The following is a 16,516-nucleotide window of genomic DNA, read 5'->3' as shown; positions in this document are numbered from 1 at the left end:
GAGATAAAGGGTAAAATGTCAAAAATAAAAAAAAAATCACAGCAGTTTAAGTGTTCTCCCCCGAACAGACTATCGAAGGCACCAAATGTGTGGAGGGAATGCAGGAGCGGCAGCCACACTCAGCCTAAAGAGAAGCAGCATGGAGGCAGTCCTTCCGAGTCACACGTCTAAGCATTTTCACAGGCGTGAGACAGGAAAGCATGGGGAGGGAATGGTGTGGACAGAAGACAGTCGCATAAAAAGCTTAGCAGTTCCGTCCCATTTGGACGTAAAGGGCAAGGGCACCGGGAACATTACCCTTTTTGCAGTGCAACACATTTATAGTCTTTATTGGAACCAAGAGAGCAAAGATGAACCTTCTCATTCTCAGCAGCAGAGGTTTTTACCTGTGGAAGATGGCCCGTAAGAAAATACTTCCCATGTGCATACAAGCTCACTCACCGAGTTCACCGTCTCGAATCCCCATATAGCTTTCCAGCAGGTCATCCACTTTCTCTATGGCCTTTTCCTCAAATGCTGAAGGCTGAAAATGAAAGACATGCATTAGCAGTGCCACCAAAGAGAGCAGAGAAATAGTTACCTGTAACCCCACAAGCCCAGTCAGTTAAACTTGGCCCTCATTGCTATCCACTGGTCACACAACATTTTTGTATGCAAGGAGCCCAGACAGATAACAATAACCATCTCCCTTTGTTATGGAGGAGGTTGGTAGGACTGCACTAAGGATCTCATACCGTTTCCTTCCGACTTTAACCTCAGGGTAGCAGGCAGTAAGGTTTAAAAAAAGAATAAATAAAAAAAACACCCTCACTGCACAGCTCCCCCTTTAGAGCCTGAGTGTATGTTGATGACAAAGCTCTACATGATCTGGGGGAGGTCACAATGAGGTCTTTCTTATGCTGAAGAATATTTCACAGCTCACGGCCTAAGGATGAACAGGGTGAAGACCAAGGTACTGGTGTTTGGGAAAGGCAGACTTCGATACTCTGGGGGACTTAACATTGAACAGATTAAGGTAGTTGAGTCATATTGCTACCTATATTTACTTTTCTCCAAAATCATGAAGGCATATAAAGGAAATAGCCATGAAGGCCGAGGCAAGGCTAGGGGGGCTGCAAAGATGTTATCATATGAACGATGGGCAGATGTTTGATGGCTGTCTCAGCGTCTACAAGGCCAAGCTCTGCATGCTTTTGCTATATGGGAAGTGAGATCTCGGGCTACTACAACAGTTCCACTTTGGAGGCGATTCAAAACAGAATAAAACAAATATTAGGTGGCCTCACCCCAAGTACATCGAATTGCGTGTTGTGCTTAGAACTTGGGATTTCCAGTAAAGCCCAGGTGAAACCTAGGTTTGCGCGTTATTGTTTGAAAGTTTGCCTTAGCTACTCGGAAAATCCCAATTTGAAAGTGATGGGAGGAATAAAGGGGACCCTGCGTCTATCAAATGCACTTGAACTTTATGCTGGCCTACGCATCAATACGGCACATGGTAGCAAAATATGCACTATTAAATCTGCCATATGTAGGCTATTGGGACAATGACCAGGCTGAACGTTCTCCCTTTAAACAGATAGAAGAGATTGGGACAACTTGTAGAAAAGAAAAAGTTTTTTCTACAAGAGGCAATATAGGAGAGGCCTAGACAAATATTAAGGGCCTGGTGATTGGGGTATCTAACTGGGCATCTGAAGAGTACAAAGAGGGTGGTTTGTTTCTGAATAAGCAATTGCGAACTGGTCAAAAGAGTAATGGAGGTGAAATCGAAAGGACTGTCACCACTATCGCTGCACCAGATAAGGTCCTAATCTGGGCCAGAAAGAATGTCTTAAAAAGGTGTTTGAGAAGGTCAACTCTTGGGCTAAGAGGACGGTGATAACCGGGGTGACTTTAATCTCGTCATGAAAGCAACAGACAAGTTTCACTGGATACTGCACAGACATTTGCTGTGACTGGTACATCTATATTTCGGAAGATAAAGAATGGGACGGTAGACAAATGAAAAATTAAGAAGCCAAAAGGGGAGATTATCCCTTACAATCCCTTCTATTTTAAAATCCACATTAAAAAGCGTCTTTCTTGGGGGTGGAGGGGAAATCAGACACACTCTATACAAAGTTAGGTGATTCCGGAATGCAGGAAGCAGAGGCAGCAGCATAATCCTGTAGCTCCTGGCCCCCTCCTGCTACTGATGATATTGTAAAACCCCATACCAAAGAAATCAAAACCGGCATCAGAGATGAGTGAAGTACCTAGCACTCAGGATATTTATTCTTTGATGCTCAGGATGGCCCAAGACTTGGGAAAAGTGGCTAAGGATGTGGGGGATGTCAATACTTCAATGGATGATTTGTCTAAGAGGGTTTCTCAATTGGATAGTAGGATTACTGTCTTGGAAAATGGTTCTCAATCTATGTCCTCAGAAATTACGGGGAGCTTCAGAGCCTACAATACTTTGAGAGAAGTACAAAAGGGTAAAGAAAAAGGACTGGAATTGGACTTGAGGATCAGGAATAAAAATGTAAGGCTTGTTGGGGGTGGAAGAAAGTCCCAATGATGATTTGATACAGCTGGTGTTGGATATACTGAAGTTTTGTTTTGGTTGTGACCAAATTATCCCAGGAGATGTGGACAATTTATACAGAGTGGGGAAAAATGCTGGTCTAAAGGCGAGACAAATCTTGATTACCCTGATGAACACCATGACAAAATAAGCTTGTAGGAAGGGGAACACATATTTCAAGGGACACCAAATATTTGTGTATCCTGACTATCCTAGAGAAACTCTATTGATTAGGAATTCCTTTAAAGAGGCCAAAGATTTGGCAAGACTGGAATGCACTTAATACTTCCAACTACTCTGTTTTCAAACGCTACCTTTTTTACAAAAATGTATTATTACTACTTTTTTTTTTTAATCATTCATTGATATACATTAGTTAAAATGGCGCTGCCGCCTATCTATAGTTGAAGATTTGGAACCCTGTGATGTTTTGAAAGGAAACTCACTTCAGCATTCTTCGTTTCATGCTCCGTAATATGGCCTAAGGATTGGAGTAAAGCACCTTGTAACGTGCCTCATACGTGCCCTATGAGATTCAGGAAATTGGCGTTCTACATCCATGTTGATACTTGGATACGCTGCAATTTCATGTTTCCGGTCTTTATGCGGCGTGTACCGACAATGTCCCAGCCGATAGGAGTGCCACGGTCGATCGGTGAGTCGCAGGTGCTGTTGAGGAGTGCGCAGCTACTCCGTCATTCAACATCCCATTGCGACTTTAGGTTTGATTGACATAAGATGAAGTCTGGATCATTGGGGCATGTAGTTTTCATACAGTCAATGCGCCGGCTATACTCTCCAACACTGTCTTGGCCCAAGTTCACACATATTGTCTCATCCAAGTTGATTAGGTGGGGAGTGTTTGCAATCAGGTTGGGGTTTCAATCTCTCATCTTTCATCGCGCTGCAAACTAAGAGGGTGTTACGTGCATTAAGGGAGCAACATTTACGCAAAACCTCACAGACACTTCGCCCAGCAACTGCGAAAACGATATTCCTCAATTCTCCTTTACGCACTACACTGAAGATGAAGTATCTAAAATCATAAAAGACCTCAAAGACACGTCCTGTCCTGCTGACGACTGTCCTACAAGTACTCTTAAAGAGTCTTTAGAAACTCTGGTCCCATGGATCACTAAATTGGTAAATCTCTCTTTTGATGAGGGTCTGGTGCCGGAACTGTTAAAGTCGGCATGGATCACACCCTTACTGAAAAAGGAGAACCTCGATCCAGCGAATAAAGACAACTACAGGCATATTACCAACGTGCCTTATGTTCTCAAAATAATTGATAAATTGGCCTACTTACAGCTACAGGCCCATGTCGAAAAATACATTATCCTGGGCACCCGTCAGTCGGGCTATAGGGCACGTCATTGGACTGAGACAGCTATGCTAGATCTCAAATCTACCCTAGCTAGCATAGCTGATAATAATCAAGCTGCCTTGCTCATGTTACTTGACCTCTCCGCAGCCTTCGACCTAGTTGATCACAGCTTACTGGTGTCAAGGCTCAGAGAGGTCGCCGGGTGCTCCGCAAATGCATCCAGATGGATTGCCTCCTTTCTGGGTCCCAGAATGGTAAGGGTTTGCGTGGGCGATAGCCAATTCTCTTCTTGACCTTTTAAATAAACTAGGCGTGCAATACACGAACTACGCCGATGATACTCAAGTCGTTATACAGCTGAGTGGCCTTTATAGCAGCGATTCTGCAACCATCAACAAAATATACAAAGCTATACAAGACTGGATGGCCTGCAATTCTCTTGCCCCCAATGATAAAAAAACTGAAATTCTCATTGTGGCATCTAAAAACACCAGGGCGAAACTAGATCCCGACTATGCTAGTTTCCATATTGCTGATAACACCATTCTCGTTCAGAAGAAGGTTAAGACATTGGGAGTTGTTCTTGACGAAGATCTCTCAATGAAATTTCATGTCTTCAGCATCAAATCAAGCTGTGGTCTTATAAATAAGAGAATAGGATACATTCGCCCATTCATATCACAAGAGAACTGCGCTCTTATTTCCACCGCACTAATTAATTCTAGATTGGATTACTGTAATAGCCTCCTAGCGGGCACCACAGCTCTCAACATCCAATCACTACAAGTGGCTCAGAATAATGCTATGCGCAATATCTTCATTCAGTCCCGTCGCACACACATTTCCACCTTTAGGAAAAAACTTCATTGGCTCCCCATTAAACACCGGATAACCCATAAGATATTAACCATGACTCATAAATGCCTTAGTCTCAGCAGTCCCACCTACCTGTCAGACCGTATAAGCATTAAGCCAAACATTAGGAACCTTTGTTCATCCTTGGCCATCATTCTGAAACAGCCCAAAATTAGGACAGCTAAATTTGGTGGCACAACTCTTGATGCACAGGGACCCCTGCTCTGGAACAAACTTCCAGCCCAGATGCGGCAGATTCAGAACTACTCTGTCTTCAAACGCGCCGTAAAAACCCATTTGTTCAATATGGAATAACTCCTTGACCCTTCTCCTTCTCTGCTCTATTTAGGCTTCTCTATATGTTTGTCTGTCCTGTTAAGTTTCTATGTGCGCCCTGAGGCCTACGGGCATGTTGGCGCTTTATAAGAATTAAAATAAATAAACATAATGACATCTGGCCCACGTCTCCCAATGGCAGGATTTGATCCACGGACCTGCTGCATGTCAATATGGAGGATTCGAATATTATTAGACGTGAAGGCTATAAATCTGGTTCAAGAATTCCATGGCCATGAACTCACACTGGGAAAATACTTTCTTTTATGACTTTGTGGTCGCCTTTGCATCAAGAAGTTGGGGAATTGTGTACCCTCCGTGGCATGCCGTTCCCCTGGATTGAGCCAGACTAGCAGTAGTGGCTCTGTCTGTACCTACAAGACTGCCGGTGCCTGCAAGTATGTACTTTCCCAACCAAGGCTTCCTCCCGATTTCCTTGCACGGAGCATTGGCCTGGATTAGTACTAATCACCCATGTTCAGTATAGCAGAGATGTCGCTGCTGAATTCCAACTGATACTAACTGCTTTACTGTTGGCTGCATGAAGCTTTTCATCTGGGTTATGTAATTGGTCCATGAAACTCACTGATGCTATTGAGGAATGTGTTACTGGTACTCTTTGATGTATGATGTAATACCGTATTCTTCTTTCTTATTTCGGGCTAGTAATGGCAAATTATGGGTGGAGTCTTCATCTGTATGTTATGGAAGCATAAATATGGGGGTTGGTGCTTAAAATTATTGGACTCCGATTTAATGACTGGATGGTATATATTGGTTACGTATTGACGGTAGGCATAGAGGCATTTGAGTATTTGGTAGAGTGTACGCTCCTTTCCCCCCCCCCCCATTATCTTGTCTGCCTATTGACCTACTTGTGCCTTAATTATAAATGGTCTTCCTTTAGAGTAGTATTATTTACTATGTGGTTAGAATTGGGGAGGTAATTATTAATTCATTAGATGGATGGCCTGGCCTTTTGTTTCCAATTCTGGATCTTACCTTGCAGATTAACGGAACATGTTAGAGTAGGCCAGGGATATTGTTCCACACTGCTATCATAAGTCTGGGGAATATTTTAAATATGATTGTCCTGGGTCAGGTAGATTGGGACATGAGTGGTTGATGCATGCCCTGTTGAGAATGTTGAGGTTGGCTATTAACATGTTTTCTTTCTAGGTGATGACCACCCCTTTATAATATACCTGTTGATTTCATTTGGATATTAACAGGGTCTCTGGGGATGTCTACGGGTTGCTGGTGACATGGCACATATTTACCAATTATAAAATGTTATAATTCCCTTTTGCTGGATGCACCTTTACATTTATCCTAAGTTGAAGGTTCTTTTCCGTGCAAGTCCTCCATTTGCCATGACTATTTAATTTTTATTGCTTTAAAACTGGGATTGTATACGCAGTGTATTGTCAGGTGTATCGACCCACATTCAAGTTATTATGCTGCAACATTTGGTGCTGCGGGCTTAGAAAATCTAAGATGGTCGAAAAGCCCACAATTGCGCCAGAATCCTGGAAAACCGCAGTTTTTGCACACACCAAAATAGTCGCCTGACCCGCCACCCACCAGTGCGAGCGTGATGGGCCAGAAGCGCCATGAGTGAAACGTGGTGCCAAAGGAAAAACTGCAGTGCCTGTTGGCTCAAAAAAGCGCTTCAAAATCACCTTTGTTTCTCTGAATGCAAGCTCAAAATGCCTATTTCAAACATTGCAAGATATTCAAAAATCTTACTGAACACCAGCAGACGTCTGGTAGAATGAAGTCTTGTGTGCATACCAAATCTGGAAAGATGAAGAGCCTAAAATAATGTTCATAACAAAACTGGCTGAGCTGTGGATGTCAGCAGCTTAGGTGAAATGAGATTTAAAGCCACTAAAATCGAAATGTTTAAAATAAATGAGTGACCTACTTTTGAGTGTCACATAGGTTGCAACTGCTTAAATGTCATGGTTTTGAACTTAGAATCAGCGTTCTAGCTGCATGTGTCAAAATTGTAAGTTTGATTTGAATGAAGAAAAATGGGAACAAAAGTGACCTTTGGCTGAAGCCTGGTTTAAAGGGACTGAATTCTGTCCCAGCAACTACCCCTGACAGGAGTTGAAACTTGCCCAGCAACTGTATTCACAGGCCTGGCCTGCCTTCTGCTGCCCCACCAAAAGGAGATCACACCTCTCTGATTGAATCAGGGGAGGAGTACCTGGGACTGCAGGGAAACAGAACAATGAACTTCCCTTTGCTCCAAGCAATTGCTAAATCAGGGGGTCGTAAATGGCTTCCTCTTGGAAGGAAACGGGAGGGGCACTGCCTCTGTGAGCCAGCTCAGCTTGGAGGAAGTGGACAAACCACAAATTCCCCATGTGCTTTGGGAAACCACACCCCTCTGGGCTGGAGCATAATTTTAAGAAGATGGATAATTCATAGTACAAAATTGTCAAAAGTATATCAATAATATCATTATTCCTGTGATTTTTCTGTGCACATTTTAAGAGGTGTTAGGACTCTGTGGTATGTTCTGGGGGGTAGTAGCGGAAAATAGGGTATTACTCCCAATGTATGTATGTTAAAAATCTGACACTTCATCATCTGATGCCCATATTCCTTGCGCACATTTGTGTAAATTCTGGAAAGGTTTAGAGGTTGTGTTCTGGATGAAAAGGGCAGAATTCTGTCAGACGTGAACACAACATCTTACAAAGACAGGGATTGGATGGTTTGGCGCTATAGAAAATATGTTAACTGGACATATAATATTAGAAAAATTGTACATAGATAAATATGCATTTAAGACAAAAATAGATTTGTGTGCAAAGTGACAAGGGGAGTGTTCTTTCTGTATGCCATAGAAATGATGCCTGATGAAACAGGATGACTCACAATTCAGTTCCCCAGTCAGGCGACAGATAATCCTCTAGCCTATCAGGATCCTCAGAGGGTTGGGCATAGAAAGTCAGCGTTCCCACCCACTTTCAAAAGACATAAAAAGAACCATTGAAACCCAGATAGGGACTGCTCTTTCCACTTTCTTGCGAAGCACTTTGACGGACGACTTCAAATTCAGGCAATATCCAGAGACCAGAACTTAGAAAACCAGACTCCAGATTCCAGAACTTTGAAGCAGAAGGCCTACTGTAAGCTAAAAGTATTCTCAGCTGGCCTTACAATTTTGCAAACTGATTTACCCCAGACTTCCAAGGCGCACATCAGAATAAAACAGCCGGGCTGTGCTGTTTGATTCTAGTCAAGAACCTTTGCTAGAACCAGACCCAGAAAGCAGATCTGTATCCAAAACCGCAGACCAGACCGCTGTGCAGTGCCAAGAACTTTTGCCAGAATCAGAGATCTAGACCTGCAGAGCAGAGAGAACCGCAGCTAAACCTGTTGACCAGATCTGTGACGAGGCCTATTCCTTTCAAATTTATAGTGCGAGTATCCAGCCAGAACTGTGCAGAACCAATCTCTTAGTCTAAAATAATCTCATCCCATCCATTTCAACCTATTTAGAACGGCATAGAAATTGTGTGTCCATTCTGTGATTTCAAACCTGTGAAAGTGTCATTTGAATCTTACTTTATTTCTGAGAATCTACCTCCACTAAATCGTCCGTATCTTTTGAACCATACTTGCTAGGAACGAGATTTCATTTTAAAGCGAAGAACCTAAGCTTTCCAACAAGCCCAAGACTTTCTACTCCTTATAGTTTTTCCGTGATCGCGATCGACGCACTCGGAGAAAGTGCAGCAAATTGCAATTTTACTCAATTTCTCCACCTGTCAAAAATAGCTGTCTTTTGCTTGCAACTACTGAAATTCGTTTTCAATCTGATAATCGTTCCTGATTAAGTGCTAGTGTTGACTTGAACAAATTCAAAGTAGCCGTCACCTACCCTGAATCTCCTATAGGGAATTAAAATCATTTTTAGCATATTTTTCACTTCATTGCAAATCGCATTTAAAAGTGTTTCTGCCCGTTTTAAAGCATATCGGTTGCTCTAAGCTTGCTAGGGGGGAATTGGAATTTGTATTGCATTTCATTGTATTCCTGAAAACTGTGTGCTCTCCTTCCATCTCCTTATATTGCATAGGGGGGGAGGAGGGCGGGAGTGAATTGTCAAAAGAAAAAGTGATCATATTATCTCTTGTTGAAACCATATCAGTTTATTTCTGTGCTGCATTCTTTCCATCATTGCTTTTCCTTGAAACCATAAAAGTATTCTCTGCTACCTTATCCTTTCTATACTGACTCTTCACTGATTGAAAAGAGTGTGCAATTGTAACATTACCCATTGTTGATCATCATATTCATAAGTGTGCTATCAAATATTAATTTATTCATAAAAATGTGATATATATATATAGTTTAATTTTTCAAATAAATCTTTTAATTTGCAAAACAAACCTACTTCTTGGCTCAGTGAGGTCAGGGGGATTCAAAGAGAGGGGCATTATACAAGGGTTTATCATCCAGATCTATGAACTTGTCATAAAAATATATAAATAAGGGCTTCCCCTTGGGCATCCCACACTAGGCATTGACTTAGTTGGAGTGCTGAATTGAAGTCACTTAACAGTATGTTGTGGTGAGTTATATGTCACATCATACATAGGGGCGGAAAATGTTTAAATGCTTTTTGGATGATAGTTGGGTGTTTCCGAGAACTTTAGGGTGTTATTGTTCATCATTGAATGGGTACGTAATGTGAGAAAAATATCAAGTCTGGACTGTATTGCAACCCAACCCTAATGAATAATGCCTGCTATTTAAAGGGTAGGAGATGACCAATTTATTTGTTGTTTGTGTGGGACTATGTTCAATATATATTGCATTTCTATGCATGCTTACTTGAATGGGGTATTTGTGTTATGTTTAGTATGGGAGTGTTCGTGGTTGATTATTGCCTAGATGCTTAGAAATCGGAGACTCTATAGAAAGTTACAGTTCTTCCAGTGGTCGAAGATCACGATCCGATGTGAATCTTGTGGACCAACCCCTAATCGAACACAAAGGAAAGGGGCAACATAAGGAGCAACTTTTGCTAGGTCAGCACATTCAGGAATTTTGTATTGAAGTAATCGAACATCCACAAAGACAAACATCCAAGTCCTTCCCCCATTGCGCAAAACGAGTTTTTAAGGGCAGAAATCGAAGACTAGGTGCCCTGCAGTGGTGCAACGTTGACAAGAGGAGAGGGGGGTGCCTCTTGCCTCCTACATCCCCCGGCAACCCGGTGATAACTGCAGGCCTCTCCTGCATGGGAACGTGCCTCCCCCATTTAAAGCGACAATAAGAGAAACGTTACATTACGGCGAGGGTGAGCAGCAACTACCAATCAGGCACGCCATAAACACAACACCACTGACAAGGTCACTGGAGTTGTATTTTATAAAGTGCAAAAATCCTGGCCTAAGGACAGTGGGGCACTGTACAATAAAACCATAAAACAATGGTAATACAAATACCATTTCTGCTTTTAAAGGGGGAGAAAGAGTACCAAGAGCTGAAGAATGACATTTTATTATGCATTTCAAACACAACATAGAAAGGGATAAAATACAATACAGTAATTAGTAAGTCATCTTGCTCCATTTCTCCAGCATAGATATCTTTCATAGATGGCATATGCTTTGAACAATTCCCTGTCGTCAGGGTGTGAATCCTCAGTTAACTTTACCATAGTAAATATAGAAAACCTTTCAGGTGTTTGTTTTGTATCCCATCTCCCTCCTTTTGGTGTCCACCAATGGGACGTTGAGTATGTAGCTCCTCCCCTCCAGCCTCCTTTCTTATTCTACCCAGTATGTGCTGTATTTGGAGTATCTGAGGGAGGTTTTTTACCGTAGGGGATGGCCAGAGGGCGCATGTGAATCTATGAAAGATACCAATGCTGGAGAAATGGAATTACAGGTAAGAAACATACCCCTCCTCCAGCATTGGATCTTTCATAGATTCACATGCTATGAACAGATTTCAAAGCAGTATGAACTAGATGGTGGTAGGAAAACAGGTAAAAAGCCTACCTTATTTGAACAGATGCTGTAGGACTGCTTTTCCATTCTTTGCATCAGCAGCGTGCTGTCCCTGAAGGCAGCAATTCTGAGTGAAGATGTGTGGCACTTCCAGGTGGTTGCTTGACAAAGGTCTTATGCCACTCCGGACCACATTGCCGCTGAAATAGCTGTGGCTCTTGTTGAATTGGCCTGGGCTGGTCCAGTTAATGGTTTGTTCGCCTTGGCGTGGCAGAAGGATATGTTGGAGGATATCCACCTTGCAATTCCCTGCTTAGAGATGGCCTTTCCTTGGTTTGGATATCCGTAGGCTAGAAACAGCTAAGGTGAGTTGGCCTCTGTCCTATGTAGATAGTATTTGAGAGATCTTTTAACATCTAGGGAGTGCAACACAGGGTTTTTGGTTCTTGGAAGAAAACTGGTAGTGTAACTGATGCACGTTTATGGAATTCCGATGGCACTTTTGGTATAAAGTGCGAGTTGGTTGTAAGGACCACTTTAACTTTGTTAAAGCACAAGTATGGTTCTGTAACTAAGTGCATGTAGTTCTGAAACCCTTCTTACCGATGTAATGCCTATGAGTATTAGGTGTGTTGTTGCCAATGGCTCGAACAGTGCTCTCATGAGTCCCGCTAGGACAATGTTTAGACTCCATTGTGGTGGAAACTTTACTGGTGGAAAAGTTCTGAACAACCCACTGAGAAAATGCTTGATTAGTTGATCACTGAAGCGGGGTGTATTTCCCCTTTTTCTGGTATACCTGGAAATTACAGCCAGGTGTACTTTTATCGAGGTGTGGGCGAGCCCTCCTTTTGCTAATGACAGGAGATATGGTAGGATAGCCTCCGGGCTTGCCAAAAGCGGATGAATGTTTTGTTGTCGTGCACATCAAGTGCAGAATCTTTTCCACTTGCTTTTATAGGAGCGATATGTAGCCGGATCTTGTGCCAAGGCCAGAATGTTCGTTCATTCTTGTGATCATTTCAGGTGCCCAAACTCTGCGAAGTCAGGAGCCAAGCTGTCAACTTGAGTGACTGCGGGTTGTGATGCAGCACTTTTCCATTGTTTTGGGATATTATAATGGCTTGATCGTGGAGAAGTATTTGTTTTCCTTTGGATAAGTGTAGAAGGTTGGAGTACCAGGTTTGTCTCGTCGAGTTCGGGGTTATTAGTATTACCTGGCATGTGCACATCTGAATCACTTGCATCACTTTGTGGATGATTGGAAAAGGTGGGAAGGCGTAAGCGAAGAGACTGCTGCAAGGGAATGAGAATGCGTACCCCATTGACCCTTGCTCCTGCTGGCAAATTGTGCACATTTCGTGTTCTGCCTCAATGCAAACAGGTCGGTTTTGGGACACCCCCACTGAGCAAATATGTACTTGAACTGGTAGTCGCATAACTCCTACTCGTGGCACTGGCTGGCTGTCCTGCTGAGGCAGACTGCCACCTCGTGGTTTATGCCTGGAAGGTGAAACGCTTGTAGCGTTATCCCGTTGACGATGGCCCAGTGCCAAATCTATTGTGCTTCCTGAAAAAGGGATGGAGATCTCACCCCTGCTTTCTGAGGTAGCACATGGTTGTGGTTTTGTCGATCAGAACCCAAACCGTGTATTTTTTTTTTTTAGCACTGGTAGAGAAGATCTCAGCGCCCAGCCGACCGCTCTGAACGCCAACACATTTATGGGCAGATCGGTTTCCTCCAGCGCCCATTTGCTGTTTATGTGGTTGAGCCCACGTGTGCTCCCCAGTAGGATAGTGAGGCATCAGTTACCAAGGTGCTGCCCGGTATGGGGTCTTGAAAACAGCATTCTATAGTGATGTCTCTTTGCCCACCACTGTAGTTGGTGTTCAAATTTTGGTGTGATTTGTAGTTGCTCGTCCAACGACCCTGTGATCTGGGACCATCTGCTGGCAAGGGACTCTAGTACAGGACGCATGTTTAACCTGCAGTGGTGTATGAGGGGAATACAGGAGGCCATGGTTCCCAGGAGCCCCTTGCACTCTGACTGATAACCTTTTTCCTGGCTTGAAAATGCATATTAGCGACCCAAGTGTTTTTATTCTGTCCTCGGAGGGACCAACTGGGACTTTGTATAGTGTGAAGTCAGGCTTTAAAAACAGGCTTTTGGAAAGCAACAGAGGATTTTTCAAAGTTGCCTCTCGAATCCTAGCTGCTGCGGTAAGAGCTCTGTTGCTGCGATGGATGCGTGTGCCCCCACCATTGTTTGTGCTCACTCTAGCCAGTCGTCTAGATATGGATAGACGTGATGGCCTACTTTTTGGAGGGCTACCGCGACTGGTGCCTGGCATTTTGTAAAGGTTTGAGGCGCTGATTTTAATGGGAGCACTTTGAATTTATAGTGCTGGCCTGCTATTGCAAAACACAGGTACTTTCAATGTTTCTGGTGCACCGGGATGTGGAAATATACGTCTTTTAGGTCTAAAGATGCTAGGAAATCGTGTGGCTGTACCACACGCATGACTTGTTGTAGCGTGAACCTTTTGAAGCCTTGCTTCTTTGTTTAGTTTGCACAGGTCTAGTATAAGGCACCACTTTTTCTCTGGCTTCTGCACCACGAAATAACGAGAGAAACCCCCTTTTACTCTTTGTTGTTTTGGTACTTTTTGTATGGCGGTTTTTGCTAACATTTGTTTTATTTCTCGTTTGAGCACCTTTAGATGCGGTGTGGGTTTTTTTTTTTCTTCTTTTTTTTAAAAAAATCGGTGGGTGTTTGTCGAATTCTAACAGGTGGCCGAATGCAACCACCTGCAAAACCCATGTGTCCGTTATTTGTTGCCCCCGATGTAGCTGGTGTGATACTTTCCCTCCACCGGTGCCCTTTGTGTTACACAGTCAGGCCTGAGGCTTCGCTCTACCCCTCTGAGAGCCACAGGATCCTCTCCGCTGTTGGGGTCTGTATTCCCTTGGTCCTTGGTATTCCTGGGATGATTTTTTGTATGCATGGGAATACTGCAAGGTTTTCCAATATTGACTGGCCCCTCTGGTGTTTCCAGAGGAAGTTGACCTTCCCACTGCTCCCCGAAACATACAAAAGGTAGATTTGGTCTGAAGACTGGGGAGAGAGTGGACAGTGCCCATGTCAGTTTTATTGTCTTCAGTGCCTCATCGACTTTGGCTCCAAATAGACTGTCACCTTCAAATGGCATGTCTAACACTTTTTGTTGCACATCAGGTTTAATAATCGGTGCAATGTAGCCACCATTGCCTTCGTAGCACCACCCTGAGATGGAAATATTGATATTATGGTTTGCGGCTTCCTCTCCTTCCTTTAAGATGGGTATTGCCTTGGCATGTTTCTGCTCAGGTAAGTGCTTTAAGTGCTTTAAAATAGGCGGCAACCTGTGCCACATCTCACAGTCGTACCTGGACATTATTGCTAGTGCGTTGGCCACTTTCACTGTACTGGCACCCACCGTGAACACCTTTTTTCCCAGTGCGTCCATTTTCCGGCTTTCAGCTTCTGTTGGCGCCATACATTTGCATGCGTGGGTGTGTGATTTCCAGCTTGCTTCATCTGAGATGACAGATTCCAGTGACGGTTGTGAAGTGAGACTTCGGGGTGGTGTCCGGCGCTTTGAACTTTCTCTCAAGCCTACCTTTAAAAGCTGGTTGAGTGAAAGGGTTTCTCATGGTACAGAGTCCCTCTTCCCACACATGGTCAAGGATTGGGATTGCCACTACTGATTTTCTTCTTTTGTTCATATGGTTGAACAAAAAACATTTTTTCTCTTCTCCAAGGCGATGAGGCCAAATTCTTGGCATGCTTTTGTGGTTAGTGTGTGGAATTCCCCAGTTTCATCGGGAGACAATGGCTTCAGGACCTAATCTGCCTGGTGTGAGAGACCGGAGGGTGTCTACCGAACTAGTCCCTGGGCATCTGTTATCCAGGTGGCCAGGACACAGCCATCGCTTAAGGATCCAGTTCCTGTGGGTGGACCAGTGTGGGAGGATCACTTGGATGGGGGGGGGGGGCTCGGGAGTGGCAGTGGGACACCAACAGGTGAGATGCGGTATCCCCTTCTTCTAACACCTTTTGCCCATCCTACCACATAGGATACTCAGAAACTCTACCCCTCGCCCCTTTCCGACACCAACACTTTCACATAGTACGAAAGACAACGGACTAACACCAGAGCCGTTTACCTGATGTCCCAACACACAAGTCAGGCAAAGTCAGGCAAAGTCAGGCAGTTGACAAGAATCTCACACACCCGACGGCCCTTCCCCACAGGGATAAAAGGTGGAGCCCGAGAGCACACGACAAGCAAGGTAAACTGCACAACGAGACAGCTATCCAAGTGTGGCAGTTCAAGAGGAGGAGCAAGGTGGCGATAACCAAAGGGGCGATAAGGAGAGAAGCAGCCTTGCCTTTTCCAACCTCAGCCTGCAAAGCATCCATTAGTGGAATCGTAAGACCACAAACAATAGCCAGCGTGTGTTGCAGCAGATGTCAACGGTACACAGAACCCTCCTACACTGATAATCAGGACAGGGGGAGATACTTGCTACCGTGGTACCGTCCTTGACGCCAGACGAAAGGAAAAGCCAGGCAGTTCATCACAGCCACTGAGTCGAGGGGAGAACCGATAAGAAACTCCCTGTGTTGAACGAAAGTTGAGAATGGCAAAGTAAAGGGAAATTAAAGTACTGTTAACTCTTCAAGGGGAAACTGGCTGTAGGGGGGTCCGCCACCATGTGGGTGCTCACTCAGGAGACTCAAGTTAATTCCCCCTACTGTTGAAACTACCAAAACCAGAAGGCCGTAGGAGAGCCGCAAGAGAAAGGTTCTAAGATTGGCAAGAGTGAACCCAACGGAGGGATGCCTGCAGAACGGGGCAAAGCATAATGCATTGCAAAGCACTGTGTCGACAAAGAGTGAACCCGACAGAGGGATGTCCACAGTGAACTATTTAAAAAGACATTAAGATTTGTGAATGCGAAAGGTGAAAATGTCTTTGAATACAAGCCATAGTGAACCCGACAGAATGAGGCCGACATTCGAGAGGTGTCTGAGCCCGGAAGAGGAGGACTCATGGGTGAAGAAGCATCACCCAAAGAGAGGCAAGAAGGATCAGAGCCTGGAAGAAGGGAATCCAGGGGTGAAAAGTCATTGCCCAACGTGCATACAGAAAGGAACTCTGTTTTGAACATCTTAAATCCTCGGAGGCAAGAGACTTTTTGTAGAAAAGTGACAACCACCAGAGGTCAGGATATCTGAGAACGGAACTGTAGTCTCATGCTGGGAAAGCTGAGCGTGTGCTATGCTCCCGAGTCCCACCTTGTACCGGGTTAAAAACATGGGTGGAAGGGAGACCCCCGGCAACTCATCCTGACCTATCATTTGCAAACACTTCTTTCTTTCTTTCTCTCCCTCATTCTTTTGTATT

The 16,516-nt window shown here is 44.0% G+C and overlaps 1 protein-coding gene across 2 annotated transcripts in view; it reads right to left on the bottom strand.

The window, feature by feature from the left end:
• The window catches only part of GIPC1 (GIPC PDZ domain containing family member 1), a 195,988-nt gene that overhangs the window by 6,603 nt on the left and 172,869 nt on the right, over nucleotides 1-16,516 (bottom strand). For both annotated transcript variants that reach the window (XM_069603957.1, XM_069603956.1), the window contains exon 6: nucleotides 442-523. In XM_069603957.1, coding sequence (XP_069460058.1) covers nucleotides 442-523 — 82 coding nt within the window. The remainder of the gene's footprint in view (nucleotides 1-441; nucleotides 524-16,516) is intronic.

Source organism: Ambystoma mexicanum, chromosome 3q (assembly GCF_040938575.1).
Source record: "Ambystoma mexicanum isolate Mex_15411 chromosome 3q, UKY_AmexF1_1, whole genome shotgun sequence".
In the NCBI taxonomy this organism is placed as follows: Eukaryota; Metazoa; Chordata; class Amphibia; order Caudata; family Ambystomatidae; genus Ambystoma; species Ambystoma mexicanum.
Note: the sequence above shows the minus strand (reverse complement) of the source record. Positions and strands in the feature narration are given on the sequence as shown.